This window comes from Scatophagus argus, chromosome 1 (genome assembly GCF_020382885.2).
Source record: "Scatophagus argus isolate fScaArg1 chromosome 1, fScaArg1.pri, whole genome shotgun sequence".
In the NCBI taxonomy this organism is placed as follows: domain Eukaryota; kingdom Metazoa; phylum Chordata; class Actinopteri; family Scatophagidae; genus Scatophagus; species Scatophagus argus.
Window position 1 is genome coordinate 22,250,664 of NC_058493.1, and position 27,008 is coordinate 22,277,671.

At 41.6% G+C, this 27,008-nt stretch overlaps 3 protein-coding genes across 9 annotated transcripts in view; 2 read left to right on the top strand and 1 right to left on the bottom strand.

The window, feature by feature from the left end:
• Positions 1-6,300, top strand: part of cdkl5 (cyclin-dependent kinase-like 5) — a 34,142-nt gene extending 27,842 nt beyond the window's left edge. For both annotated transcript variants that reach the window (XM_046391936.1, XM_046391928.1), the window contains exons 19-21: positions 873-1,034; positions 2,003-2,251; positions 2,956-6,300. In XM_046391936.1, coding sequence (XP_046247892.1) covers positions 873-1,034; positions 2,003-2,251; positions 2,956-3,369 — 825 coding nt within the window. In that variant the 3' untranslated portion in view covers positions 3,370-6,300. The remainder of the gene's footprint in view (positions 1-872; positions 1,035-2,002; positions 2,252-2,955) is intronic.
• A 774-nt stretch (positions 6,301-7,074) lies between these two features.
• On the bottom strand, positions 7,075-16,081 carry rs1a (retinoschisin 1a). 3 transcript variants are annotated; one of them, XM_046392027.1, is made up of 8 exons: positions 15,962-16,081; positions 13,392-13,504; positions 13,229-13,291; positions 12,850-12,875; positions 12,420-12,546; positions 9,996-10,137; positions 8,732-8,927; positions 7,075-8,127 (listed from the first exon to the last, which is right to left on the bottom strand). In XM_046392027.1, the coding sequence occupies exons 3-8, from the start codon at positions 13,281-13,283 to the stop codon at positions 7,975-7,977; spliced, it is 699 nt and encodes a 232-aa protein (XP_046247983.1). In that variant the 5' UTR covers positions 13,284-13,291; positions 13,392-13,504; positions 15,962-16,081; the 3' UTR covers positions 7,075-7,974. The 3 variants fall into 3 exon arrangements, with proteins under 3 accessions (XP_046247983.1, XP_046247991.1, XP_046248000.1); XM_046392035.1 differs by lacking the exon at positions 15,962-16,081 and adding an exon at positions 14,587-14,713; XM_046392044.1 differs by lacking the exon at positions 15,962-16,081 and adding an exon at positions 13,603-14,002.
• A 52-nt stretch (positions 16,082-16,133) lies between these two features.
• ppef1 (protein phosphatase, EF-hand calcium binding domain 1) lies at positions 16,134-26,747 on the top strand. Of its 4 annotated transcripts, none has more exons than XM_046391992.1 (19): positions 16,134-16,271; positions 17,199-17,443; positions 18,570-18,602; positions 18,869-18,996; positions 19,091-19,151; positions 20,597-20,760; positions 20,862-20,976; positions 21,351-21,397; positions 21,556-21,722; positions 21,835-21,871; positions 22,018-22,167; positions 23,215-23,366; positions 23,469-23,709; positions 23,811-23,996; positions 24,389-24,531; positions 24,618-24,724; positions 24,818-24,981; positions 25,335-25,419; positions 25,515-26,747. In XM_046391992.1, exons 2-19 carry the CDS (start codon positions 17,389-17,391, stop codon positions 25,739-25,741), a joined length of 2,262 nt encoding a protein of 753 aa, XP_046247948.1. In that variant the 5' UTR covers positions 16,134-16,271; positions 17,199-17,388; the 3' UTR covers positions 25,742-26,747. The 4 variants fall into 4 exon arrangements, 3 of the variants coding, with proteins under 3 accessions (XP_046247948.1, XP_046247966.1, XP_046247955.1); XM_046392010.1 differs by lacking the exon at positions 16,134-16,271 and adding an exon at positions 16,278-16,935; XM_046391999.1 differs by lacking the exon at positions 16,134-16,271 and adding an exon at positions 16,935-16,953.
• Positions 26,748-27,008: the final 261 nt, after the last annotated feature.

Here is a 27,008-nt window from a genome sequence, read left to right on the forward strand (position 1 = left end):
AAGGTAAAATAAATAAAGTCCCAGTCTTGTCACGCTTGTCTAGAGGAGACAATGAAGGTGACTGGTAAAATTGTTATCCAAACTGCATTGTTTACAGATCGGCTTCTAACTCAACATTAACCACGTGTCAGGTTTTCATCCAAATGTACTGTAAATTTTAATCAAATACTAAATTGAAAAAAAGGGGGGGAATTAATGAACATTTTCAGCCACTTACTGTCATGCAGACATTGCTAGTTTGAGTTAAGTGCTGCTAACAGTCCAAGAGCACACATAAAACAAAAGTAAAGCAAAGCATCATTTATGCTGGTATTTGTGTTGGTTTCATCTGTTAATCTGAAGAAAGTCAAAGTCCACTCATTGGTCCAAACGTACCTGAATTTCTTGAATCTCCAATGAAATGAAATCTTTTGTGACAGCTTTCTTATTAATTCTTTTAGTCAAGTTTCTATTTTTTTATTGATACATTCAAGTGTAAAAACTTTTAGGGATTTTTTTAAAGATTATAACCAACAATTTGGAAATATTTCAGGTTTTTCCTCCACACAAAGTGGTTCAGATTACGTGGCTGAAATGTTGGCTTTTTTACAACCTGTCTTTCATTGTAGTGATGCCCCCCTGTCAATTGCTTTCAATATTAAAATGTTACTATGACGGATAGAAATGATTGCCAAATTGCAAGGGACAAGTTGTAATAAAACAGATTCATCCTTCAATCTTATCTTCGGTCAAATGCTGTTATTATAATTTTCTCTCTGTATCGATTGCTAAGTGGTATTTCTTAAATGCATCAGCTGTTGCATCAGTTTTTTCTGATTGCTGTCAGAAATTTGTGTTGAGAGTTGTGGCTTGTTGCGTCTTCTGCTCCACAGACGGACATGGAGGACGGGAGGAACCCCAGCATCAAGAAAAGCCTTTTCCCCCTCTTTAGCTCTAAGAATAGCTTAAAGCACAACTCAGCTGTCAAAGTCCTACCTGTAGTCGCCTCGCCCATGGTACAACACCAGCCTCCCGCGCCCTACCCTGCCTCACCAGTAATCTAACCTCAACTCTACGACTGCATGCTAACTCACGCTGCACTCACCAGCTGCTTTGAAATCCTCTCAAGCGCCTGATGATTGACTGACTGGGAAATATTCCACATTGAAAGGATTTCAAATATGTTTTGGGTCTAATACTGCACGGTGTTTGTGCGTTCGTTTTGTCTCGCTGTAATGTACGTTAACTGCAGTCACCTTGCATTCACGTTGTACTGTAAGACATTGATTTCATGCTGCAGTTTGTGCTGGTCGTTAGGCCGACGTTCCTGCACATCGAGACTCATTCTTTTCAAATAAAACGTCATTGCATCTTGTGAGGGTGGTGAGCATGAACCTACATGTGTCCCAGCTCATAATGAAAGGTGATTAAAGGTATAGTTCAACATTTTGGATCATATCTGCCTAATAAACATGAAGCTTTAGCCAGCAGTCGGTTAGCTTAGCACAAACATGGCTAGCCTGGTTCTGTCCAAAGGTGACAAAATTCATTAAAGCTCTTCTTTCCATCCAACTAATTGATAATTCATTCAATTACTGAGCAGACAATTTGCTGCCTTTTTTGCTTTATTATCAGTTTTAATTTAATCTGATAAAAAATAAATAAAAAACACAGAGTGAAGAGGTTAACTCGACTTCTGGAAAATTATCACTGGCCTTTTTTTTCTACTATCTTCTGATGTTAATGATGAAAATCATCCTTGGCCCTACTTTATGTTAGAATGGTTTGTGAAAACAGACTCGTTTGGAGAACACCTACATTTCTTTCCTGTCCAAAGCCATCCCCATCACCATCTCCTTGTGTTTTGTTTTTTGTTTGGTGCTGCCGGAGGGATGCATGAAGAACCTCAGCGGGATCTGAATGAGATATGCTGATGAAAATGACATCTGGCCTTAGAGACGAAAACATTCACATTAGGTAAACATTTTGAATAATTAATAATAATGTCTCTGTATTTCCTTAGGTTCCTGGTAACGGACAAGAACACCTGTCCCTGCAGAGGAGCTCCAAGTCGTCCTCTCACCACAGCAGCCGACGGAAAAACCGTGAGCGGTCCCGAGACAGAGACCGGGAACGGGAACAGAGCCGGGACCGAGACAGAGAGAGGGAGAGAGAAAGAGAGAGAGAGAGGGAGCGAGAGAGGGAAAGAGGGAGGGAGAGAGAGAGAGTCAGTGACTGGCCGCCAGACAAACCAGTGGACTCACATTCTCAGGTATTTACTGGACATTTTAGTTTGTACTTGTTTGAAGATCACAGCTAATCACCAAAATACCATAATGCCATGTTGTTTTACAACCACAACAACCCTTTAGTGCAAGTCTTGAATTCTTAAGTTACATGTAAATTAGGTTATTTTCAGTCACATATGAGGCCATAATTATTCTGCTCTAAGACTCTAAACTCACAGCTGTGCATATAATATCCTATGAAATGTGACCTTGCACAAAGGTCAGTGGTTGTGCACCAGTGACAGAGAAGGTCTTGAGGCCAATCTCATTTAGTTATTTTAAAGAAAGCATAATTTTATATATTATATGAAGCGTAATATGATGCAAAAGTCCCAGCCAGCCTCCATGAATGTCATCCTTTTTTTTCCATGTAACTTGTCACTTTTTATTTTCAGATCAAAATAAAAAAGAGATAAAAAACAGACCTCATAAAAGGCGACTTTTTGAATCTACCAAGGCTTCATCAGGCAGACACAGTTACACTGATACCCTGATCCAAAAGAGAAAGTGAAATAGAATAAAAGGAATAGGAATCAACATAGACATGGTGGGAAAGTCAGAGTGCTGACAGACTGACAAACACTTTGCTTGCTTTGGTCTTCTTGTGAGATTTGTGGCCAAAAAGAAAAATATAGAAGCCTTGTTCTTTCAGATCATTTATCTACCGTAACTCTTTCTCTCTTACCAGAGTCAACCACTCAAGTCACTCCGCAGGCTCCTTCACCTCTCCCCTTCTTCCTCGAATCAAGGACAGCCTCCTCCTCCTCAGCCTCCTCCTCAAGACCTGCGCTTCCAAGCCCCCCTGCCCAACCCTCCTCAGCCCTCCTCCAAAGCGAGCTACTCCGAGGCTCGAGGGCATGCCGACAGCAGGGGTCACGCCGGGGTGAGCAGCTCCACCCAGGCTAAGAGCCGCAAGGCCAGCTACCCCCTCCCTGGACAGATCGAGTCCAGCTGGCACGTGTCTGCATTACAGCGAGCAGAGGGCGCTCAGTTCACCCCAGAACAGCTGGGCATCAAACCGGGGCAAAACGGACCCACCTTTACCCGAGCCTCCCGCACCAGGATGCCAAACCTCAACGACCTGAAGGAGACCGCGCTGTAAACCCCACCCAAACGACACCACCTCCAATATGTGTCCATCCTGGAAGCATCTGCCAGATGCAGATATCATGGTACTGTAGTACAAGTTTACATGAAAGCTTACTTCACTGGATTAACTCCTCATTCAGAAACATTTTTTTGTTTGTTTGTTTGTTTGCTGTTGCTCATGTTTCTGAAATCTACAAAGACTAGACATTGACAGGCCAATCACAATACAGTAACAGTGTGGTTTAGAGATTCAAGGACAGGACAGGACAGGGACCGCTCCTTCGTGGGATGTCAGTACTGTATCAGTTTTATGTCGTTGGCTCTCTCTTAAACAAGATCAGGACATCAGAACGAGCTGATCTTTCCTGTCAAGGAGACACTGCCCATGTGGCCTCTCTGCTGCCATCTTCTGCTCACAGGACACTACAGCAACACATCTGACAGCCGGTGGCCAATAAACTAATGTTTTTCAAGCTCCGATATTTGATAAGAACGGAAAAAAATTTAAAAAAGATTTATATAAACATTATTTATTAAATATTTATTTGTTTTAAATTCAAGGATATAAGCTATAAATGACACAGTATGTAGGCTATATGGGAATATTATAAGGAAATATAGAATTAAATGTGTAACTGCAAGAGCTTTAGTTTCGACACAAAGAAATGCATAGATATTTACATGTTGATAATACAATATGTCACATGGAATATTTAATAATGGTGAATGTCGTTTTTTGTTCTGTTTGGTATGTTATTAATAGCTTTTGACATTAGATCACGTTATTTTTAACCTTTTTTTCCCTGTTTCATCAAAATGTAAAGAAATATTGATAATACGTGTTGCCTAAAGGGGATTGGGGTCTACAATATTACATCTTGTGCAAATCATAATATCAGTTTTAAAGTTTTGTGACAAGTGGGGCTTTTTGTCAATAGGGTTTGGTAGCAGAACAGCCAGAGTGCGACTGTTAGGTTCTGTACTTTACATCCAGTGACTGTCACTCCACTTTACGTCCCACACTTGGTGTCAATATTTTTTAAAAAAGTGAAGCCCTAATTTCAGTCTCTCAGTTAATTTTTCAGCGATGACAGCTTTCCAGCGCCGTGCTGCCATGTTGGTTTTGTCTACAGCCTTAACAGCAAGTGATGGACGTCAATACTTTGGTGCCAGTTGGCGTGAAAGACAACGTCGAAGTGGTCAAGATGATATAAGGGCATTCATTCTGCAACAAAAGGCATACCTCTCCTTCAATCTCCTATAGGTTAAATGTGGATGTATTTTACTTTGTCTTAATGTCAACAAATCCAATGAAAAGCCCAGAACCAACCATGAACTGAGCCTACGAACATATGTTGTCTGTGTATCCTAAACCTGACATACACAGCTTACAGCTCCGTGACCTAGTTGTTCAGAAGCTAATAAAAGCACATCAGTGAGCCACTTTACCGTGAACATGCGCGCTGTAGTTTTCTAGTCTTCAACAAATGCACCATCTACTCCTGTTTTGGTAGTATTTACTCTTAACTACAGTGCCCAGTAGTTAGGTATGTAAGTAAGGTATGATTTATAAACTTTAGAAGACTAACTAGAATCAAAGTATTTTCTGACTAAAATTAAACTACATCTGTTTTGTTTTTGAAGATATACATCTTCAGTAGGATCACACTGGTCTTGGGACTGATTGCCACCGACAGGCTGAGGTAATCAGAGGCCATGTAGTGGGGGTGCCAATGCAGGGGTTTCTGGCAAAGCACTGCATGATCATGATCATCAATGCATGATGATGATGATGTCACTCAAGCACACATTACTGGTAGATTACATGTTGTGTGTAACGTTAACGCTGTATTCCTTCTGTTTAGCTCACAATTGGCATGATGAAAGCTAAAACAGCCGCCGCAGTGATAACTTTTCATGGGATTTGTTGTCAATAAGAAATACATGGACAGACAGATTTTTATGCTTCACTGCGAGTTTGCATTTTTCCGTGTGCTTTCTAGAAGCTTGTGTCACAGTTTTCGTAAATTCCTTCCATAAATGTGAATTTGGTTTTGCTGCTTCATTCTCATTACAACTTTTATTTTTGATGTCAACAGTCATAATCAGGGATGATTTACCCAATTAGGGTATTCACAAAAGCATTTACTTGTTGTTCACTGAGTTGTATACAACAATACACTATTTGTGGCCTGGGCAACATATACAGCATAGTTTCTCTTTTCAGTATAACTTTTATCCGTCATTCCTTCCTCTTCTTCTGTGGTTTGAAGTGAAAAGAAAAGTTTGATATCACAGAAGGGGGGAACTAAAGGGGGGAAAAAGCTGGATGCATTTGTGCAAAATTAGACAACCTTCTGTGGACTAAAGAGAAAGAGAGTTTGGGAGAATTTTATGTTTTCTTTCTCGTCTGTCGAAAAGATGAAAGTACTCAAGTGAAAACAAAGGGCAAAAAAAAAAGAAAAGGAATGAACCAATTGACTACATGGCTGACTGAAAGCAATAATATACAGAAAGAGACTCAGACATGATGCAGATTGTACTTGCTAAATAAGTGGCTATTTAGATTGGAGCCAAATATAGCACGAAAAAATGATTTCCAGGAGACTGTGATTAAAGCAAAGTGTCCATAATATCAAGGCATCACTCTGCAATACATTTCTTGTTTTCAATTTGTCCTCGACTGTAAACGAGGACATGTAAAACTGCCCCACGTCACGTGTTACAGAAAGTCCTGATTGCTAATGATTGTAAGTGACTGTTGACTTTGTCTATATCAGTGGCTTTCAAAGCAGGATCCGGAGACCCCCAGGGGGGCCTTGAGGGGGTTTCTAGGGGTCCCCAGCAAAATGGGGGAAAAAAATGTATTTTCAATGTAATAACATAAGTAACACAATGGCAGAATGTAGGACTACTGTGGTAACAAAACACCTGAAAGCAAACTTCAAATGAGAATGATGACAGCGTTTGCCTTGCCGGTTTCCCGAAGCCTTATGTTAGCCTACTGACTCAACACTTCAGACGGAGACGAAGGCTTCAGCCGCCAGTTAAGTCACATACACCGAGAACTGAGATGAGGAGAAGAATTTTTGTTCACAAAATATGAATGTGTTTCCTAAAACATGTTTTTGTTTTGTTTCGTTTTTGTTTGTTTTTTTCATTCAGCTGTTTCCCACTTCTTACAGGGTGTAAATAGAAATAATAGAGTGTATCTATACTGACCATTCTACTTTAAAAATGATAGAGTCTCATAATAAAAGCCAACTGTACATTTTTGAACAACTTGTATGTTTTTGGGGTTTTTTTGTAGCACAGATAGACACATATTCATTTAATCAAGGAAATAGTTCAAAGATACAATAAAGAACACATTCAGGGTAAGTAAAACTCTGTGTTCCCAAAGCACCATGGGAAATTGAACTGAAATGTAACAGAAAAAGTATAACCACAATACAAAACCACATCTGAAAGGTAAATTTTCCATCACTTGATATTTACATAGCATTAAAGTGTGATCTTTGTCAAGAATTGCCCGAGATACAAAATTATCAGTGTTTACAAATCAAATAGAGAAAACAGGAAACCACATGCATGTTTTAAGAAAAGTTTTCTAAACTATCCAAACAAATCTCATGACAAAACATGTTTATCTAATTCTGCCTCTCTGTTCTGTCTGTCAGCCCTAAGATTGCTGACTCATACTGAAGATGAATTTTAAATTTAAGGAGAGGCTTGGTACTTTCTGTTCTTGCAAACATTACTCAAACGGGAGGAAATAGTGCATTCTTTTGGGACTATTGTCATCTGCAGATCAACAAACACTTAACACTTAATGACCGCCAGTATTTTTAAAGTGGCAGGATGGTGACTCAAGGTAAACCACAGTGCCCAGATTCATTGTAATGAAATATTTTTAGTGGCCTTTGCTCGGACTAAAAATGAATATATTCAAAATAAAGGAATAAGATCCACCAGGCTTTGACCATACAAACAAATACCTGTTTGTGAACATTGAACATTGTTGGATTTGATTCTTTTCATTAGATTTGTTGTCAGGAAAATTTAAAATGTAGAATATCAGCAACCTTATCCTTAAAAAACAAAAAAGCAAAAACAGAGACTGACTGGCAGGTGTGGAAGTGTAAGTTCCCTGCTTGCCATTAAATATCCAGAGAAGTGGACATAATTCATAGACCTGTCACACGAAGACGAGAGCTTGTCTCCTATAGGTGGATACCACCTCCATAGCAACGCTGCGTCTCCCTCTCAGTGCCTAATTATTGCTTTGAATTTATGCCATTTCACTGCAAATGGAACAATCTGTTGAGAACTCACCAAATTAAAGGCTATAGAGTGAGACTGGTTCAACACACACAATGGAGGGAGGAGTGAATGAAAGCTCATTGGGCATATCAAACAAATATTTTAATGAAATCGCACAAGTCAAACTGTTTTGCTCATATTTCAAAGCTCAGCTTGTGGTTTTACACATGTAGCAGTAAGGGGCCAAATCTGTGGATAAATCAGCGGAGCACACGCTCTGACGATGCGGGCTTTAGGTGTAGGCGAAGGTTTGGGAGTTTTGGGACAAGATGTTGGGGACAGCGGGAAAAGACGTTCAGGTGCACTTGTTCATGCAGAGCAGCAGCTCCATGCGCAGGGCGATGCGTGTGTGCCACCCGAGGGGGAGGATGCGGATGTAACGAGCCACGATGGGCGGCCGCAGGAGGTTCTGCACGGACGAAGAGCGGTCCGAGTTTCCGTAAAACACCTGAGGAGAGAGGAGTGGGAGGGCAGGACGGATTAGTTCAGACTGGCATTAATACTGCTGCTTTTTAACCGGTCAGTGAGTTGTTCACTCTGTGACATCAAAAACAGTGAAAAGTGCCTATCAGAGTTAGAGAAGGAAATGAACTGATGAATTGTTTGTTTTGAGGAGACAACCAAAGATAAGTTTAAAACCAGTATTTTTTTTCTTTCTTTTGCTTGTTAAATGACAACAATTAGACAATTAGCAAAATTGTTGGTGACCAGATTTTCTGTATGTGAACTAATTAATCCATACATGAGAACATCTTATGTGAAACATCAAAAATAAAAGACCTTTTCCAATAACAAATACTCAGAATTTTTCAAATCTGTGTATGCTGTAAGTGTATGTTAAAAAAAAAGTTAGAGATGTGAACAAATCTTCATCAATGATTGATTTATTGACTATGGCATCACCATTGGGTCAGTGTAATGTTAATGTTGTCAGATGACTGAAACATTTGAAAGGACACGTCATCCTGTCAGTTTTTATCACAATAAGACCGTTTGTGTCACATTTATCCGACAGTGTTTTTGTTTCTGTGTTTCGACTGGGTTCGACTGACCCTGTTGTTTCCAGTCTGGTCTTTGTAATAGATCCAGTTGAGTTTTTCATCTGTGCGGTACTGAACGCTGTACTTGGTGACCCACTCGTCAGCGTCACAGCGGCCCTGACTGAGGATCCCCGACACCACCATCACGTCCCTCAGATCAATCTGCAGCCACTGACTGTTGTCCTGAAACTTAGACAGCCAGGCACACCTGGAGGACGAACGCAAACAGCTGCTGAGTCAGCGCCAGAAAACAAAGCAACTCAATGAAGTTCATTAGTTTTATTACTGTCACATTTAAGAACATCTCACATAAAAAGACCCCTTAGGTTGGCAATGATGCCAAACCTGTACTTTTCAGGGGCAGTCGTGGATCAGCGGTTAGGGTGTCGGACCCGTAACCGGTGGATCGCTGGTTCGATTCCCCGTCCCGGTGTCCATGGCTGAGGTACCCTTGAGCAAGGTACCTAACCGCGGTCGCCCACTGCCCCGGGTTTGCTGTGTGTGTGTGCACGTCACTTGGGTGGGTTAAATGCAGAGCACAAATTTCGTTGGAGTGAGTTCCCTCCAATGACAAAATATGTCACTTTAATCTTTAACTTTATTTGATCATAGAATACATCAGCCTGAGGACCTTTGCTCCATGTCATCTTTAGCATTGTGGTTCGGTTCCTTTCATAATGAATAAAGTCTTCAGAGTCAGCAGTTTCATTTAACATACTGCATATTTCTCTGCTATATTCTTGAATTTCCTGTCTTATTTATGTTTGCCTGTTTTGAAGCGAGAACATATTGCATGTTAACCTTACCAGATGCACCTCACATCATCACAGGTTGCATTTACTCTGGGAGCATTTTTTTTCCTAATGCTGCTCCTCACAGATGGCAGGTGCACGGGCATTCGTTTATTAGGGTCTTTTCATGAAGACAAGACACAGAGCAACAGTTTGTTTGTTAAAATTAAAGGAACAGTCCACCCGAAACTTAAAATTCTATCAATATCTACTCACCCCCCAACACCCTTTGGGATGAGCGTTATGGAACCATTTTAGGTTTATTTTTCAGTTTGGAAGAATGCTGCGATGCTGTGTGGCTGTGATGATCCAGAATTGTTTGGTGGAAGAAGAAATCTGATTTTCCATCGGCATAAGGATGACATTATGATAATGACTGAATTTTCACTTTTGGGTGAACTGTTCCTTTAAAACAAACCTCACTGCAGCTGTATAATCATGCAGATGTTTTGCTAGTATCCGAAAACATGTTGGGCTGTACCTACCCGAAGCCCTGGCTGTTGAGCCTGGCCTTGCTCGGGACCCATGAGGAGAACCAGCCGGTGTACTGGTCCTGGTTGGAACAGGTGATCTGGTCTGGACTCACTGATCCGGCCTCAAAGCCCAGAGGCCTGTGGTATGGACACTCTGCCAGAGGATCAGAGACAAAATTGTAATAATGGTCTTGACTTGCATGTCTTTTGTTATATCAGTTATTGTTTTTCACTCAAAGACCTCCTGCAACATGAATTTCAAGGTCACCAGACCTGTCGGCTGCTAAGCAGTAAAGCACTGCACTGTGACTGGCAAATGATCGTCACTAAGTCTTTCTACAATCATGTTCTCATCTCTCTATTCTTTGCCCTCTGTCCATATTCACCCCTGCCGACTCCCATCCTTACATCCTCTCGCTCCCCCCCGGTCCCCTGCCGTTAGCAGCATCGGTGTGACCCATATCCCATCCTAAAAGCCTGCGGTTTAATTCTCCTCAACGAGAGATCAGTGATGTCCATTAGGGCGGCAGGAGGACAGATGGCCACGTTCTGCTCTCCACAGCTTTAGCTCCATGTTGCTCCCATGTTTTGATCCGTCGATCTGCCCTCTCACTTTTCACTAAAATCACATGAGAGGAAGTCCTATAATGACTTAGTAGATAAACGTTAAGAAAAAATATGTGAATGGGAGTAATGAAAAAAGTCCTTTGCATGAATGAAACTTCAGCACAAAAAAAAAAAGCTGTAGATACATGGAGCACAAACCTGCTGTGCTTTTGTTTACTACCGTCTTAATCTGGCACAGGGTCACTTCCTGGCTAATCCCAGTATTACAACGACTACAGCAGCAGCAGCGCCTGTGTGAGTCAGGAGATAAGTGTTTACATAACAGCAACGCGAGTGACTCCGTAGTCCTCCCCGACGTATTTCACGACTAAAATAAAACATACTCGGATGGCTGAATTATAAAAACAAGAGGTGAAACACGAGGAACTGAGGTGGAATCAAGTCTGATGCCGAGCAGGAAAGTCTGTCTCACTCGTCATTTATCATCACCAGGCCCTCGTAGAGGTAATTACTGGTTTCTGTGCAATCGGCACAGTCTATTAAGAGGCCCATAATCTGAGCGTCATGTGCTGAAGCAATGATTATCTGCTGAACTTCTTTCTCCTCTCTGTCACCGGTTCCCATGTGATTTGTGGCTCAGTTGACACACAAACAAAACCCTTTCACTGTACATCAACTTCTTCCTCTCTTCTAGTCTGATATGATCCAAGCCATGATCTTTCTGTCTCTGGCCCAGTGAGGCTGTTTGCTTGTTTGATCCCAAAAACAGATTTAAAGCATGAGATTTGGTGGAAAGTTAAACCTCAGGCCAAGTCGAAGGGAGATTTCCATCTGCTGACAAATATGATCAAAAGCTAATGGGTGCTGTTGCAGGATTATTTTGTCAACTGTTGTTTGCACGGTCAAGAACGAACTTTTTTCAGTCAAATGAACAGTTTTCAGTCTGTTTCTGGATTTATGTAAAGGTCCAAAGCCAACACTGTGAGAGAGAGAACATCTCTGAGCAAAACAAGAAACAAAACAAAAGTGCCACCTGTATCCTATAATTGTCTACATATCTGTCTGCACTGTGTGTATTTTGATGCAGATTAAGATCCAGATGCAGACCACATTTTCTATTACTGAAATAGCACATTTGGAGGATAGTGCAGCCTTGGCGGAGCTTTTGCGTTTCTTTTCCTGGCTCCATCTGCATCATTTTCTCTGGAGATGACCAGTGAAGCATGTCCACCCTGTGGCGTCAAATCTGGAGTCTAATGCACTCATGCATGTGCATGTACATATAGAGATTTTCTTTCTGTGTCACGCTCACACACACACAGGGTGAAACTGTGGAGCGTGGCAAATTTATTGATCAATCGATTAGGCAATTGGCAAGAATTCAACCAGGAACATGAGATTTGTTTAAATAATTTCTTCAAGCAAAACGCCCAAACATTTTTAATTTTTAGGTTTTAGCATCTCAAATGTGAAGATTTGCAGGTTTGTTTTGTCTTATGTTATTGTAATGTCACTTTCTTTGGATTTCAGAACAAAAGCTTCAATCCAAAATGAGAAGATATTTAGAAGATTAACTGATAAAAAATAATCCGTAGCTCCAGATCTGTTTACTCCTCGTTACAAGTATCATCATTAGTTCAGTGATTACATTTGATCATCTAATGAGCAGAAGTTAGTTAATTAGTAAGTCAAAGAGTGGCCTTTTTAGAGGTTACACAATGTGTGATAAAACATCATCGTTTCAGATTTTGCCAAATGGAAACCATGCATACAGTAATTAATGAGTATATTTTCAAGAAGGTCACAGGTAACTCCGACACAACAAACAGTTTTGCTTTTATGATTTGTATTTGATGGTTCCTACTGTACCGGGCATGCAGTCCACTCCTCGCACCATGGAAGAGCCCGTCCCAGTGGAGGAAAACTCAGTCGGGGTTTCCCCTCCTTCGCAGTCACATTTGCAAGACCTGCTGGTCCACGCTTCAGACACTCCCGCCTCAGGTAAACACACACAAACAACAAGAAATGGATACAAATCCAAAACAGGCGAAAAAAATCATTATTTTAAAGTACAGCTGGTATCACAGGTGACTGAAAAGACGGTCCAGCAAAGGGAGATCCTCAGCTGACACCCAATGTTTTTTCAGGATCGACCACAGAGGGCTTGATAAGGTGAGCTACGACTCATCTGAAAGTGTTCAAGAAACCCTCTGAATTTTGCTTTGTGCAAACACTGCTGGTTTTAACGCCATAAGAGTTAAATCATGTCTGACATCGTTAGGCTGATGTTTCTTCGTACCTCTTGAGCACGAATGCTGATGAACTCTTTTCAGGCAGATGGAAGGAAATCCAAAACAAATGTCAACCAGCCAACGAAGCATGGAGGAAAAAAAATAAAGACTGTTAGGATGCAGTAGCCATTGTAGCAAACAAAATCTGTGCATCGATCTGACAGGTTAATCATTTTACTTCTTAGTAATGGATAAATAAACACAACAGACTAGCAAGTGTGATGTCACCAAACAAAAAACCCGGATGATAATCTCAAGGATTAATGAGGAAATATCTGCTAGTTGTCAAATTTTCCTCAAAGTGTTGTCCAGTTTGAGGTAACTTTTTCAAAGATTTTCACATCTTATGGGTTCTGAAGGAGCGGCTTATAAAAACTGAAATCGTACCGTTAGCTCCCAGCAGAAGCAGGGCCAGCAGGAAACGCTGCACGTTGAGAGCCATCTTCCAACCTGCTCCAAACCAGACGACACCGACTGTAGACTGAGCAACCAAGCCAGCAGTGATAGAGGGGCTGGATTACAATAATCCACAGGACACTAATGGCCTTACCTAATGCCGTCCTTATCTGACAAAGCCCCTCCTACAGCTGTTCACCCATCAGTACCAACAACCCCTTAGCTCCACCACTCATTCTGGAAATCACTGGGGTCAAGTCAAAAATCCTGCAGGAAAAAACAAACAAACAAAAAAAAACTGTGTGTGTGTGTGTGTGTGTGCATGAGAGTGAGAGAGAAGGGGCTGGAGGGTGGTGATGGTTTACACTGGGCCTTGTGATCCATATAATTGAACAGAAGGGTTTATGGCTCTCCTCGTATGTCTGCTGCATTTGCCATCTACATCATCCTGTTAATATGAAAATGTAAAGAAGAAATAAAGAAAACAAATAGCCTAAATAAATAAGGTAGAAATGAAAAATAAACAAGGTTTCCAAATAGCTCAAGTTTGATAAATAAATTATTTCTAAAAAGGTTTCTCGGTAGTCAAGCTGCAACACAAAGATGGCTAAAAAAAGTGACAAAAGGAAGGGAAAAAATGTGAAGTACTCTACTCAGAGTAGTAGTACTCAAGTGATGAATCAGCTTCTCACAAATACAACAGTAAGAAACAAGAAATGGCTGCCAAAGATACAGTATGTCTCAGGTAATTTAGAAACACCTTCGTAGCCAAATTTAAAGAATTCTTATCAGAAAAAAAAGAGACAATTTTAACATTTTCCCTTTACACTAGTGTGAATGTACAGGTTCCCACAGCTAAAATGTGATGTGAAATGTGAAAAAAAAAAAAAAAATCAAGAATAAATCCTCAGTTCTGCTTCTCTGTGAGCTTATTTCTCTTCTGAAATGATGGAGGAAATGCCTATACAATTTGTTTTGTTTGTTTTTGGTAAGATGCCATCATGATCAGCTTTCTACAACTTTTATTTTCTAAACAATAAGATCAGATAAAAGTTAGAAACAAGTGAAAAAAAAAATCTTTCAATCTCTAACATCATAGTTAAGCTGTCTGAAATCAACTTGACTTTTTGGCCACACCAAAACCTCACATGGAGAACAACTGACAGACAACTGACAGACAACTGACAGACATCCTTCCAGGCCTGTGAAATTCTTTTTTAAAACTGTTAATGATCAAAGAGTATAAAGTGGGATTTTAAAAAACACAGATGACATAATGGATTAAGCAAAATAACAGACAGTCGTGTTCCTGTTCATGTTTTACTCAGACTGAAGACATCTGAACTCACTCTGAAGGTTTCAAAGCCTGGTGGGTGAACGTAATCAAGCCTAATTAAGGCAAAGCTGTTTTCAATTTGTGTTCATCAAAACATTTTTTTTTCACTCCTCAGACTCCTGTTGCTCTCCTGCTTTCAGTCATGGTGGCCTTCTGAGAAAAACTGTTCCACCAGCTGATTTGTTTTTTTGCGAGTGTGTGTTTTTGACTAAACAGATGCAGGAAAATGAAAGCTCCTGTCCGAGAGACACGCAGAGCTCCTTCACAAACCAAGAAGAGGAGGATCCGAGCCCACTCCGCTCTGATCTACAGAGCTCATAAAGAGGTTAGAACCACAGCAGAAGCAGCAGCTTCCATGGACGTGTGGTGCTTAAAACTCCTAATACTTCTTGTTCTTCATCGGTTGATTGTGCTACAGTGTTTCACAAGTCTTTCCAAGTGGTCTGCAGGTCACACACACACACACACTCAATACAAATGAAGGAGTCCTAATGTGCAACCTTCTCATCTCTCCTGCAGATCGCCTCTGCTGGAATGAGGAGTCCAGATTTCCTGGCCAGTCGGCTCGGTTTTCCCAAACCGGTCCTGCTCAGGCTGGTGAGCTCAGAAGCTTCCCGGCTGTCAAAAACCAACAGACAAAAAGCCATCACTCTGCGAGAGATCAATGCTGCTGTCTCACTTGTAAGACGGAGGATTTGTACGAGACCTGCTGCATGAAGAGCTGGACTCAACGCTGCGAGAATTTTATTAACTTTAATCATTAAAGAGCTTTTAATCTGTTTACTTTATACCTGATTCAAGTCTGATAAGTCAGTAAGTCAAATAACATCACTCAGCCTGAGCAGGAAGTCACAGCTGAGTATCCAAGATTATTAATGACAAACTGTGTTTAAGTTCTGGATGACAGTTCCTGGCAGCTTCTTGGCTAAAATCTTTTCTCTGGTTGCAGTTTCTCAGATGTTTGTCCAGTTCTCTGTGAATGTGCTTCAGCAGAGCACACCTCATCAGGCTAGAAAGTCTGCTCTGATTTCCAGGTGAAATCCAGCACGCTCTGCAACCCCCCCCCCCCCCCCCCCCCCCCAAAAAAAAAAATCTCTGCTTTCTTCACATGAATGCAAACTCAAACAGCAGTCGAGTTCACGTCTCGCTCACATTTCAGGCTCTAGTTTGTTAGTTGTAAATTAAATATGCATAAGTAGACAACGTAATTATGTTGCCCATACGCGCGCATACGTTTGGATGTGTGTGCGTATCTGTATTATTTAATAAGACTAAAGGTCTCGAGAACCCGCTGGCAGCTGATAAAACGCTTCTCTCAGGCCGGAAAACTGGTTTAATAAACGTCTGAAAGGTCGCCACATGGGACACAGAAGTGATCAGGAAATTACCTGTGACATATTTTAAGGAGGAACAGACGGTGGAGCAGCGGGTCCTCCCCGCTGTGTTGTGGTTTCATCCCACCTCGTGTTGCCTCCACCTCCCCTCTGTGCGTCCCCGTCTCCTCCTGCTTCACCACCGTCACCGCCTTTCACTGTCAAACCTTCTCCGAACAGCCATGTACAGGACGTGAAGCGCAACCTTCTCGAGATGCAATTTGATTGATTAATTAATCCCCCCCCCCTCCAATTTATTTTTGGTGCATCACAGGAAATGTGTGTCCCGCTCCTGATTTCCTGATCGCTCGGATTCAAGCTGCAGGTAGGAACCACAGCAAAGAAACACATTCGCGCAACAAGTCGTTTTGAATGCGCGTCTGGGTGACGGTGTGACGGGAGGGGGTGCGCATTGAGAGGTTATTCCGTCTTATTTTGATTTGTTCTGTACAGTTTATGGGGTGTGAAAAGCGCGGGCCGTTTGGGAGCGTTGAAGCGTGAGGAGCGTCGTCGTCGCGGCGCAGGCTTTGTGTCGGTCAGGTGTCACGATGAACTCGAGCCTGATTTTAACGCGCTTTTGGACGGTGGATGGAGTGAGATAAGAAGGATGACCGCATCGAGCCTTGACCCCCCCCAAACATTTTCCCACTAGTTTGATCAGTCCAGCTTTATTACATGCATGTGGATAAACTCCGACCCCCTACAGCAGAAAAGTTCAACATCAAGTCGGTATTTGATTTAAGTTGTAACAGTGCTGAAAAATATAATTCCAAATAAAAAGGTTACTTTGGCATGGAAGTATGGCCTGAAAGTATCGGTATTAAAACACTCCTTTTACATGATCATTTCAGAGTAGCCTAATGGGTATTATAATACTGGGTGATGATTACTGATGCAGTAATGTGTATGTATATCACTTTAATGTTACTTTATAGCGGTGGATAACTTGTGAATTTGCCCCCGTGCAGGCGTCGGTTAAGTCTTAACAGGTAAAAACGAAACAACAGGTAATGTATCTATTGATTGATTATATTTTGTAGTATTTATCTTATTCTGCTGTGTAACCTATCACATAAATATCTTTCCTCTCGAATGCAGTACAAAGCAGCTGAAAATGCAAATAAAGTTTCAGTGCCTCAAAACTGTACTTAAGTACACTGAGTAAATGTACTTTTCACCACTACTACTGTCAAAGCTGCAAATACTTCAGCAGGCAACCTGACAAAAGACAGTTTTCTTCCTCGTGTTTTAGAGACATCTGAGTCAAAGAGTCAAACGAAGGAGGCTCAGGTCTCCAGCAGCTGATGCAGCCAAACGCCAGAGGTTTTCTTACTTCTCAGGTGTCACCGCCGCAGTCACATGCCACCAGCCAGATGTGACCCACAGCTGCCCACCTGTGAAAAACTGACTGATGTGAGCCCAGGACGTCCTCGCCGGTCATCATGGGATGTGGCACCTCCGTTGCTACAGAGACGCAAGGCAAAAGAGTCGAGACGGGTGATTATGGCATCTTGGTCTTTTCAGTCCTTCCAGGACTGTCTCATGTCTTTCTTTTTTCTTTTTTGTCCTTGACATTTGGACTTGTTGTCCCTGAGGAAAGGTGTGAATAAAACACATCAGCACACCTGGCCTGTGGGTAGACAAGCTCAGATATGCCATAAGTGTTGGATGCTAATTGGAGTGCAACCACAGAAATAATTTAAATGATGCTGTTAGGGTGAATGATGTAAGGGAGCAAAGAGTAATTGATTGTCTATACGCAGATTTGAATTATTATTGACTTTCCAGCTTTCAGTATAGACGCTCTAATACTCGTTGTCCTCTTCTCAGGCCCCATTAAGACAAACAGTCCATTAATAGATTTGTCAATAATGTCAAACATTCTCAAATGTGAAGATGTGACACTTTTTACTGTTCATTAGTTGTTTAGTAATTTGTTTGGTTTTGGACAAAATGACACATTTAAAGACGTCACCTCAGACTAAGAAATTGTTGTTTTTTTACATTTCTAGACAGAATTAATTAATTGAGAAAGCATTTGGCAGATTTATCAGTACTGAAAGTGATGGTTGTATGACTGCTATCAGGCTGAACTGATCTTGAATCTGTTTTAGCACTGGACATTTGTCTGTTCTCATTTAAGTAGATTTCTTATCATTTATTTATCGCTCTGTCTTGCTCTGTTTATCTCTTGCTGTCTCCTCTGTGAATCATTTCATGGCATTATTTGGGAAGGGCTCCATTAACGGTGTGTTATTAGCTGTAGTCATGGCGGTAGTATTTTACGCTTCTCAGTGTCACACTGTGTAGTGAATCTGTGGATCTGATGGTAATTAATTTGTGCAGTAATGAATTTTCCTCACACTTGTTGCACAAACACCCCAGATGTTTGACAGACGGTGCTTTGCTTTTCTTCACAGTCTGTCTTTTCTCTTTAATGAGGTCTGTTTCTCCTGAAAGCTTTTTTAATTTGCTTAGTTTCTCCAGGCCCACTGTTGCTCATGAGCTCCCCTGTGTCTTGTTATCTCCCTCCATACATGTGTGTGTGTGTGTGTCTTGCCTTGCAAATCGTTTTGTTCAATCACCACCTCCTTTTGCTGAATTGTGGTTTTTCTTCTCACAGATGACACGCTTAAGACTCCCAGCCCGGCTCTGAGTAAGACCCTCCTCAACATACATGACGTATACGCATTTGCATTCATTTTTTTATAGACTCCGTTGTCACCTGATGATGTCTTTCATAGCGCTATAAAAGATGCAGTAGAATTGGCTTCAGCTTGTGGATCAGAAGGTGAAAAAGTGCCAGGCTGTATTAGGATGCTGAAGAGTCTCACGTGTTACCTTCGTCTTACTGTATGTGTGTGACTCCAGATATTCAAACGTGTTTCCCAGTGAAATGTAACACCTGGTGTTTTGTCATAGCTATGAAGGCAGCCGTTCTGATCCAGCGATGGTACCGGCGTTACATGGCCCGTTTGGAGATGAGGCGCAGGTACACCTGGAACATCTTTCAGTCCATCGAATACGCCGGCGAGCAGGACCAGCTACAGGTGACTCTCAGAACAAAAACTCAGGTGCACGTGTATGGTCGTTTTGTGAAGCAGCTTAAACATGTTTTGTTTTTTTGTTTTTTTCTGCCTTCAGCTCTCCAGTTTCTTCAGTTTTATGCTCGACAACTTCACTCAGCTGAATGGAAACGGGCCAGGTTAGGAGCCAACTTACTTTTATCCACAGATTAGACCGATTAGGCCTGTGTATAGTCTGATTTCATCCTTGTTATTTTGAAAATGCACATTTTGAGAGTAAAATAACATTTTGTAACAGTGCCACCATATGGATGTATTGTAATGCATTCTATTTTATTATTTGGCGCTGTGCATGAGAAGCTTTCTCACCTAATTGGATCCTCAGGTCTGCCTGTGACTCACCCGTACTGAACCTCAAAGTTTATTTGTTATTCTGAGCCACTTTTATTCGTGTATAGCTTTAAGTGTGATTTTGTTAGGTTCACCTCATGATGGTGTGTGATTGTGTGAAACTGAAAGGTTAAAAAAAGGGTGTTTCAGCTATTTCTTTGGTGAAGCAGATTGTTAGAGATTAAATTCCAATAGGACGTTAATTTGAGCTTGCTTATTAGTAGATCAGTTGGTGTTAAATAACTGTTGATGTAAACGTGTTTGAACACAGGAAAATTAGATTTGGACGCATTTATCACCTCCATCAAATTAACACCGGTTTTATTAGTCATGCCTCTGTATTTTGGTCTGGATTAGAAAACCCATTGCGTATACCCTGTTGCTTAGCAACTCCTGTGAATGTGGAGGCCACTGTGTTGGTGTGCTGCACTGACACAGCTGTGGTTTAAGTATGAATTGACCCACTCATCCAGCTAAAAAGCATAATGTTCCATTGATAAGCTAATCTTTAGGTCAGCCCTTAATGCTGAACATCCACAGTACATCCTCTTCATGGGTTTTACGTTCAGTCGACATAAGTGATGTGGAGAGGCCAGACTCTCTGTTGTGTGTGTGTGTGTGTGTGTGTGTGTGTGTGTGTGTGTGTGTGGGCGGGGGGGAGGGTTAGACAAAGGAGAAATAGGCCTGTAGGTAGATGTCTGCTTCTACTTTGTTTGTTTGCATAAATTAGAGTCCATCAGTTTTCATTAGCATATTAGAGTGGTATTTTAATACACCAGTGTGGTCACACGGAGCAGGGTGTTGTACTGTGTCGAGCTGTTTATTACAAGGAACTAGAAATTAAAATCTGTATACAGGATGTGTTTTAGTTTAAAGGGTTTAACGGGTAAACCCTTTGTTTTTTTACTCCTCCAAGAAAGATTTTACTTCCATGTTACTTAAAGACACAATCCGAATGCTGTTCGGCGCCTTATCACAAAGACAAAGAAACCATAAATGTGATTTTTTTTTTTGTTCCACATATCCTTCCTTGTCAAAAATCTGGCACCTGCATTCTGGTAAAACACAACAATTCATATGTGTTTTATGGTGGCTGACGTAGTTACGTTTTCAGTGCTGGTTTGTGGACCTCTAGCTATTTTTTCTTTTTTTTCTGTCAAGTTCAGAAGCCGTCAGTGAGAATGAGTCTTGAGCTTAGTAGTGCGTTCACTGCTCCTCACACTGTGTCCTCCAGACTTGATCTCCCAGCTGATGGACCCAGTGGTCGACCCCTGGTTGGACAGAGAAACCTGCTACAACTTGATCCCCGTTCCAGAGTCGTACTCCGGGCCCCGACTGTCGTTTCCTCTCTCTGTTTCGGATACTAATGCTCTCCTCAGTGCATTTAAGGAGCAGCAGGTCGAGAATGTGGATATTTTGGTCTTTCTCGCTCTTACTTTTGATTGTCCAGTTTAGATTTTTGGCTGCTTGTATGGACTCATTATTTTTCTTCCACACAGACTCTACACGCCCGATACGTAATGCAGCTGCTGTATGAGACTAAAAAGCTCCTCAAACAGATGCCCAACATCATCCATGTGTCAACATCCTATGCCAAGGAGATCACTATATGTGGTGAGTGACCAGGGCCTCAGTTTCACTTGTTAATTTTTCAGTACACATGTGAAAATGTGAACAAAAAAAGTTAAACTGCGTAAGCCTCATGCATAAGCCTCAATCCCTGGTTACATAGGACAGCACAGTCTGCCACTGAATTAACTGAATGATCTCTTTACCGGATAAATGATCGCAGATGTTTGTTCATGTGCTTTAAATACAGTTAACTGTATCTCAATGGCAGCTTTCCAAGAAAGGAGGTGTTGTTTATTTGCACACTGATCAGGCACTTGACTCCTCTTCCACGGCTGCCTCCTCCCGCACATTCGCATCTCATTAAACTCAAGAATACTTGTGGCTAAAACAAAAAAATACGCACCGTTTTGTTGTAGGTGATCTGCATGGGAGGCTCGATGACTTACTTCTCATATTTTATAAGGTAAAGCTCTATTTTTTCTATACAGCAGTTTTCTCTCTAGTATCAAATAACGTTTCAGTGTGCAAAAGATTTGAACAAACAAACAAACAAGATTTAAACAAACTCAAGACTTTGTTGTTTGAAGATGTCTGTATGTTTCTTGTGTTACTATTGCTCAGAATGGCCTTCCCTCTGGTGAGACTCCATATGTGTTTAATGGAGATTTTGTGGACCGAGGGAAAAAGTCAGTCGAAGTGGTTTTGCTCCTGTTCGCCTACCTTCTGCTTTATCCTGACCACATGCACCTGAACCGAGGGAACCATGAAGACCACATAATGAACCTCAGGTGGGCGAGAAGAAGCGTAGAAATGAAATAAAAAGTTTATCCATCGAGGTTTAATGCAAACAAGATGGTCGTAAAATTGCACTATCTTTGTGTTTTTACGTTATTATTACAGATATGGGTTCACAAAAGAAGTCATGCAGAAATACAAGGTATGGTAAAGTCCACATACACTTTGTTATTCTGCTTTTGTTGTGTGCAGAACTCAGCTGTACATTCAGTACGTTGTAGCATGTGACGGCTAACTGTGGCTCACAGGTAACTGCCTTCCTTTTTCACTGTGTCTGACTGTGTGCAGACTCACGGCTGTGAGATCTTACAGCTGTTTCAGGATGTTTTCAGCCTTCTCCCCGTCGCGACAGTCATTGACGGAAAGATCTTGATTGTTCACGGAGGGATTTCAGACCAGACTGACCTGGACTACCTCAACACCATAGAGAGGCACAAGGTCAGCAGAAACAAGCAGCCGACCTTCATTCAGACTATTTCAACTATGATAATCAATTTTAGCCACTGGAGGCCAGAAAAACATGTTTAAAAGTCCAGTAAATTGGAAGTAAGACAATATCAGCATTACATTAGTGGCTCAAGATGAGCCATGTTTTAGTGGAAATGTAGTCTAGCAGACTTGTGTTTATTAACTTAAATCAAATCATATCAAATGACTCTGCTTCCACTTGATTAAAATGAAAAAATAGCCACTTGAATGAATAAAGTCTGAATGACTACATACATACAGCGAAGCTGAAGACAGTTATTATTCCAGCATAGAAAAACTGTACACAGTCCAGAGGTTTGGAGCAACAGGATGTTAATAGCGATCCAGGGACCTTCGGCACGTTATTCTGGCACCGTGCTGTTTGGTGCTTTGTTGATATACCAATTCGAGTTAGCGTTCTGTGATTTTTACGCCATTAGAAACATTTACGGTACATTACAGCTATTTGATTCAGCGTTAATATCGAAAATATTCCTTAATGTAGGTTTTAAGAAACTTGATAAATGCTTTAAAGAAAAAAGAAACACGCTCAAGGCACTGTCAGACGCTGAATTCATTCATGAATTCACGCAAAACTAATGGATTTCTTCTCTGACGGCAGTCTCATTGGATTATAATTTAGTCCAATTATTAAAAGCAATTCTGGGAAATCCAACACATTAGTGCCTGAAGGAGAGAAGGACGTGGGTGCCAGGAAATGTCCAATTATTCATCATAAATTAACTCATGAAATGAAATGAATCATCTGTAATGTAGTAGTTATGTACCTTTTTAATCTTCTACTGTCCATGTTTACGTCATCGGTGCTTGCTGAGAATTGAATCAGTTCTGTTTTATTTATGTAGCCCAAAATCACAAATCACCAATTTGCCCCGAAGGATTTTCTAATCTGTACAACACACGACTGTACATGCTGCATGTCAGTTTGAACTTCAGTTTCAAAACAAATGACATTTGTTCTCGCTTATTTCTGCCTCTGCTTCTCTGCTCTTCTAGGTGAAATCTGCCTTGAGGTTTCCCAGACGCAGCTTGGAGCAGCTGGACCTCGGTCAGTCCTGCAGACAGGTGAAAAGAATGAGATCGACAGACGGCTCTCGTCCCTGCAGCAGCCACAGCCACGTCAAGAACCACAGAACGCCGAACCAGAGGTTTGACGATCTCAGGTGTTTCGTAGTTTTTATGAAGTTCAGTGTGCAATAATAGTTTTTGATAAAAGGTTGAAATCCTTTCATCTGCCCCTTTTTCTGTAGAAAGCGACGCTGCAGGCTTACCCGGCAAGACAGTGCCGTTTCTACTTCTTCGTCCTCCTCATCGTCCTCATCTTCCTCTTCGCTCTGCTCTCCTCGAACTCCGTCCTGCCTCACGCCTCGTCCGTGCCCGTCTTCACCCAGCGTGCCTTACGCTATGAGTGTCCTCCAAGTGCCTTTCCTGGACTCTCTGTCTTCTGTCCCCCCTCCTTCACCTCCCCAACACGAACAAGAATGGAAACAGGTCACGGGAGGGGATTCAGTGGAAAACAAATGAATATTGTTCGATTCTGCACTATTGTGATGTGATGTGAGCACTATAATCTGCTTTCTTCTCTACTGTAGGTTGTGGATATATTGTGGAGTGACCCTAAAACCCACGAAGGCTGCAGTCCCAACACATTCAGAGGAGGAGGCTGCTACTTCGGCCCTGACGTCACACGGGGACTGCTGCTCCAGCACGGGCTCCAGCTGCTCATCAGATCCCATGAGTGCAAACAGGAAGGATATGAGCTCTGCCACGGTGGACAGGTAGACAAGATGCAATAAATTAACTTCCAAAAGTCTGAAAAGTTCTTAGAAGAAGAAGAATCAGCTTTATTGACATTATATATATTTTTACATACACATGCTGAATTCATCTTTTGCATTTGACCCATCCTTAGTTGAACACACACATGCAACACCTGGCAAATTACATGCAGTGAACCACACACCTTGCTCAAGGGCACATCAGCCGGCTAATGGAGGGAGGGAGGGAGCATTTTTCGCATTAATCACTCCACCACACCCAAATTCTTCCTTGCCGTCTGGTGGGGGAATCGAACCAGAGACCCTCCGATCACAAGCCGCTTCTCCAACCTCTAGGCCACGGCTGCCTCCGTGAGGCAGGAGAAATAAAAGTGTGCATGTTTGTTCTTTAGGTGATCACCATTTTCTCAGCATCAAACTATTACGAGGAGGGAAGCAACCGTGGTGCCTACATCAAAGTGGGAGGAGAACTGGTTCCCCGCTTTTACCAGTACCAAGTCAGCCGCACAACACGCAAACTGACCCTGACTCAAAGGTACGACAAATGTCTGTTTTAACTTCTGTGAGTATCTGTGAGTTATGCAAGAAAGATCAATCTTGTTTACGTGTCTGTGCCTGCAGAGTTCGAGCTGCTGAAGGCTCTGCTCTCAGGGCCCTGAAGGAGAAGCTGTTCACCCATCGCTCTGAGCTGATGTCAGGTTTCCAGCAGTACGACCAGAATAACACCGGTGCTCCTTTCCCACTCAGTTTGCCTCATTTATAATACGTATTAACCCACACAGATGTGTGTAGTTGTTATATGTAAGCATATCTTTCTTCAGGTAGCGTGTCAGTCAGCGAATGGGCTCAGGTGTTAGAGACAGTACTGAGACTGGACTTACCTTGGAGGACGCTGCGTCCACATTTAGCACATCTAGCACCAGATGGCAGTGTGGAGTATCAGTCTTGCTTCAAGGATATGGAACCAGGGATTCCTCTGTCTCAGGTCAGAGGAGTGACGGGGTGGCAACCAAGCACATTTACACAAGGATATTTTGAGTTTTCTGGATGTTGATTTTAATCACCTGACAGCAACAAGATGACGCCTTGCTGTATCATAAACTTCACGAAGAAACGAAGGAAAATAAATGGAAACATTTAATGCATAAAAGTGAAAGAAACAGCACCAAGCTTGAAACATGTTACAATCTTCATTAAGTAAGATGGACCTAATGCCATCTCACTGCTGATACTTTTACTTGTAAAGGAGAGTTTCACTTGTACTTTAAAGGTATTAATATTCATTCTATCACTGTTTAGTTGTTCACTCTTTTTTGCACTTTTTTCTTTTTCTCTTAGGTCACTCCAAACCTGGCTGAAACTTTGTTCAGATACAGGACAGACATTGAGATAATATTCAACATTATAGACAAAGACCATTCAGGTAAAAAAAAAAAAAGAAAGTTCTGAATCTCTTTGTACACAGTGAGTCGATAAAGTTCAGTAATGTGTGTGTGCTGTATGTGTTTTTACATTTAGGTCTGATCTCCATCGAGGAGTTTCGTCACACCTGGCGTCTCTTCAGTGCCCACCTGGGGGTTGACATTGACGACACAGCGATCGACGATCTAGCCCGAAGTATTGACTTCAACAAGGATGGCAGTATAGACTTCAATGAGTTCCTGGAGGCCTTCAGAGTGGTACACAAACTGGACAACAAGGATCAGCCACTCAATGGAAAGGTGGAAGGAGAGAAATATTCATGAAGGGAAGAATTTGAATGTTAAATTATGGAAGTCCCGCTTGATCAGCAGAGAAATTAACGGAGGAAGGAGAGTACTAATGTTAATGTTAATGGGAAAATCCACCTTTAAACACTTACTATAAGCATTAAGAAATAGCAGTGATATCATAGTCTACCTATTATTGATGCATTTTGTCATTTGTTGGTGTATTTTTAGCCACTGTATCAGCATGACTCTAGGGATTGCAATCTGTAGGTTTCTTTTGGTCCCAAAGTGCAATGAAACTTGATCCCCATAGGATTAACCCTTAAGAATTTGGTGATCCATCACTACCAGCAGGCCAAAGTTTTTAATACAGTGAAATATCTCCCTGTTAACTAAATGAATTGGGATACATTTTGGTAGAAACATTCATGGTTGCCAGACAATGAATCCTAATGACTTTGGCAATCCATTGGCTTTCATTTAGTGCTGCCAGCAGGCTGGCATTTTTAAGCAATTCAGTGTGAAGAGTCTTGACAAGTGTTGGATTGCATTTGCATTTGTACTTTGGTTTTTAACCAGTGGACTTTACAGTTTGCCTCTCGTTCATGCATTCACACGCACACTCACACCATTGGCAGCAAGCTACCATGCAAGGTGCTGACCAAAGTATTGGGACCAGTTTGAGATTCAGTATCATGTGGACAGGAGGAGTTGTTAATTAGCAGACAACCAACTTTTCTTCCTGGGCCACAGCCACCCCAAGTTGTGAGATAAGAAGTCCTGGGCATTAAGTTGAACAGGTAAGACACCAAGAACCCAAACAAATCAAAAAATATTTCTAGAAAAGTCTGAAGCAGGTTCTGGTGGAGTACGATTTAGTACATGTGACACCTCTGACCTGGTTGCAGACTTGAGAAACCAATACATCACCAATTAGAAAAAACGCAAAAATGCAAACGCAATGCCGCTGATGTTAGGGTTTTAGCTGGTGTGTGTTCAGCTGTTTAGCAAAAGGGAATAAAATGGCTTTTTTGGAACCTGATCATTGTATTTCATGTGTATTTTTAGTGTGTTTTGGTGTGTATGTGTGTGTTCCTCTGCTCCTTCACTCTGGCATCCTGGCTGCTATAATTACCAAATGGTGAGAGCAGTTAAACAGGCCCAGGCGTTCTGTCAGCCTGAGTAAATGACGGGTTCAGATTTTACTGTTGGCGTCTACTTGAGCAGCAGACACAGTAAGAGGCCACAGAAGTGAAGGCTGAGAGAAAAACTAAGAGGTATGGAGACTAATTATTTTTAAACT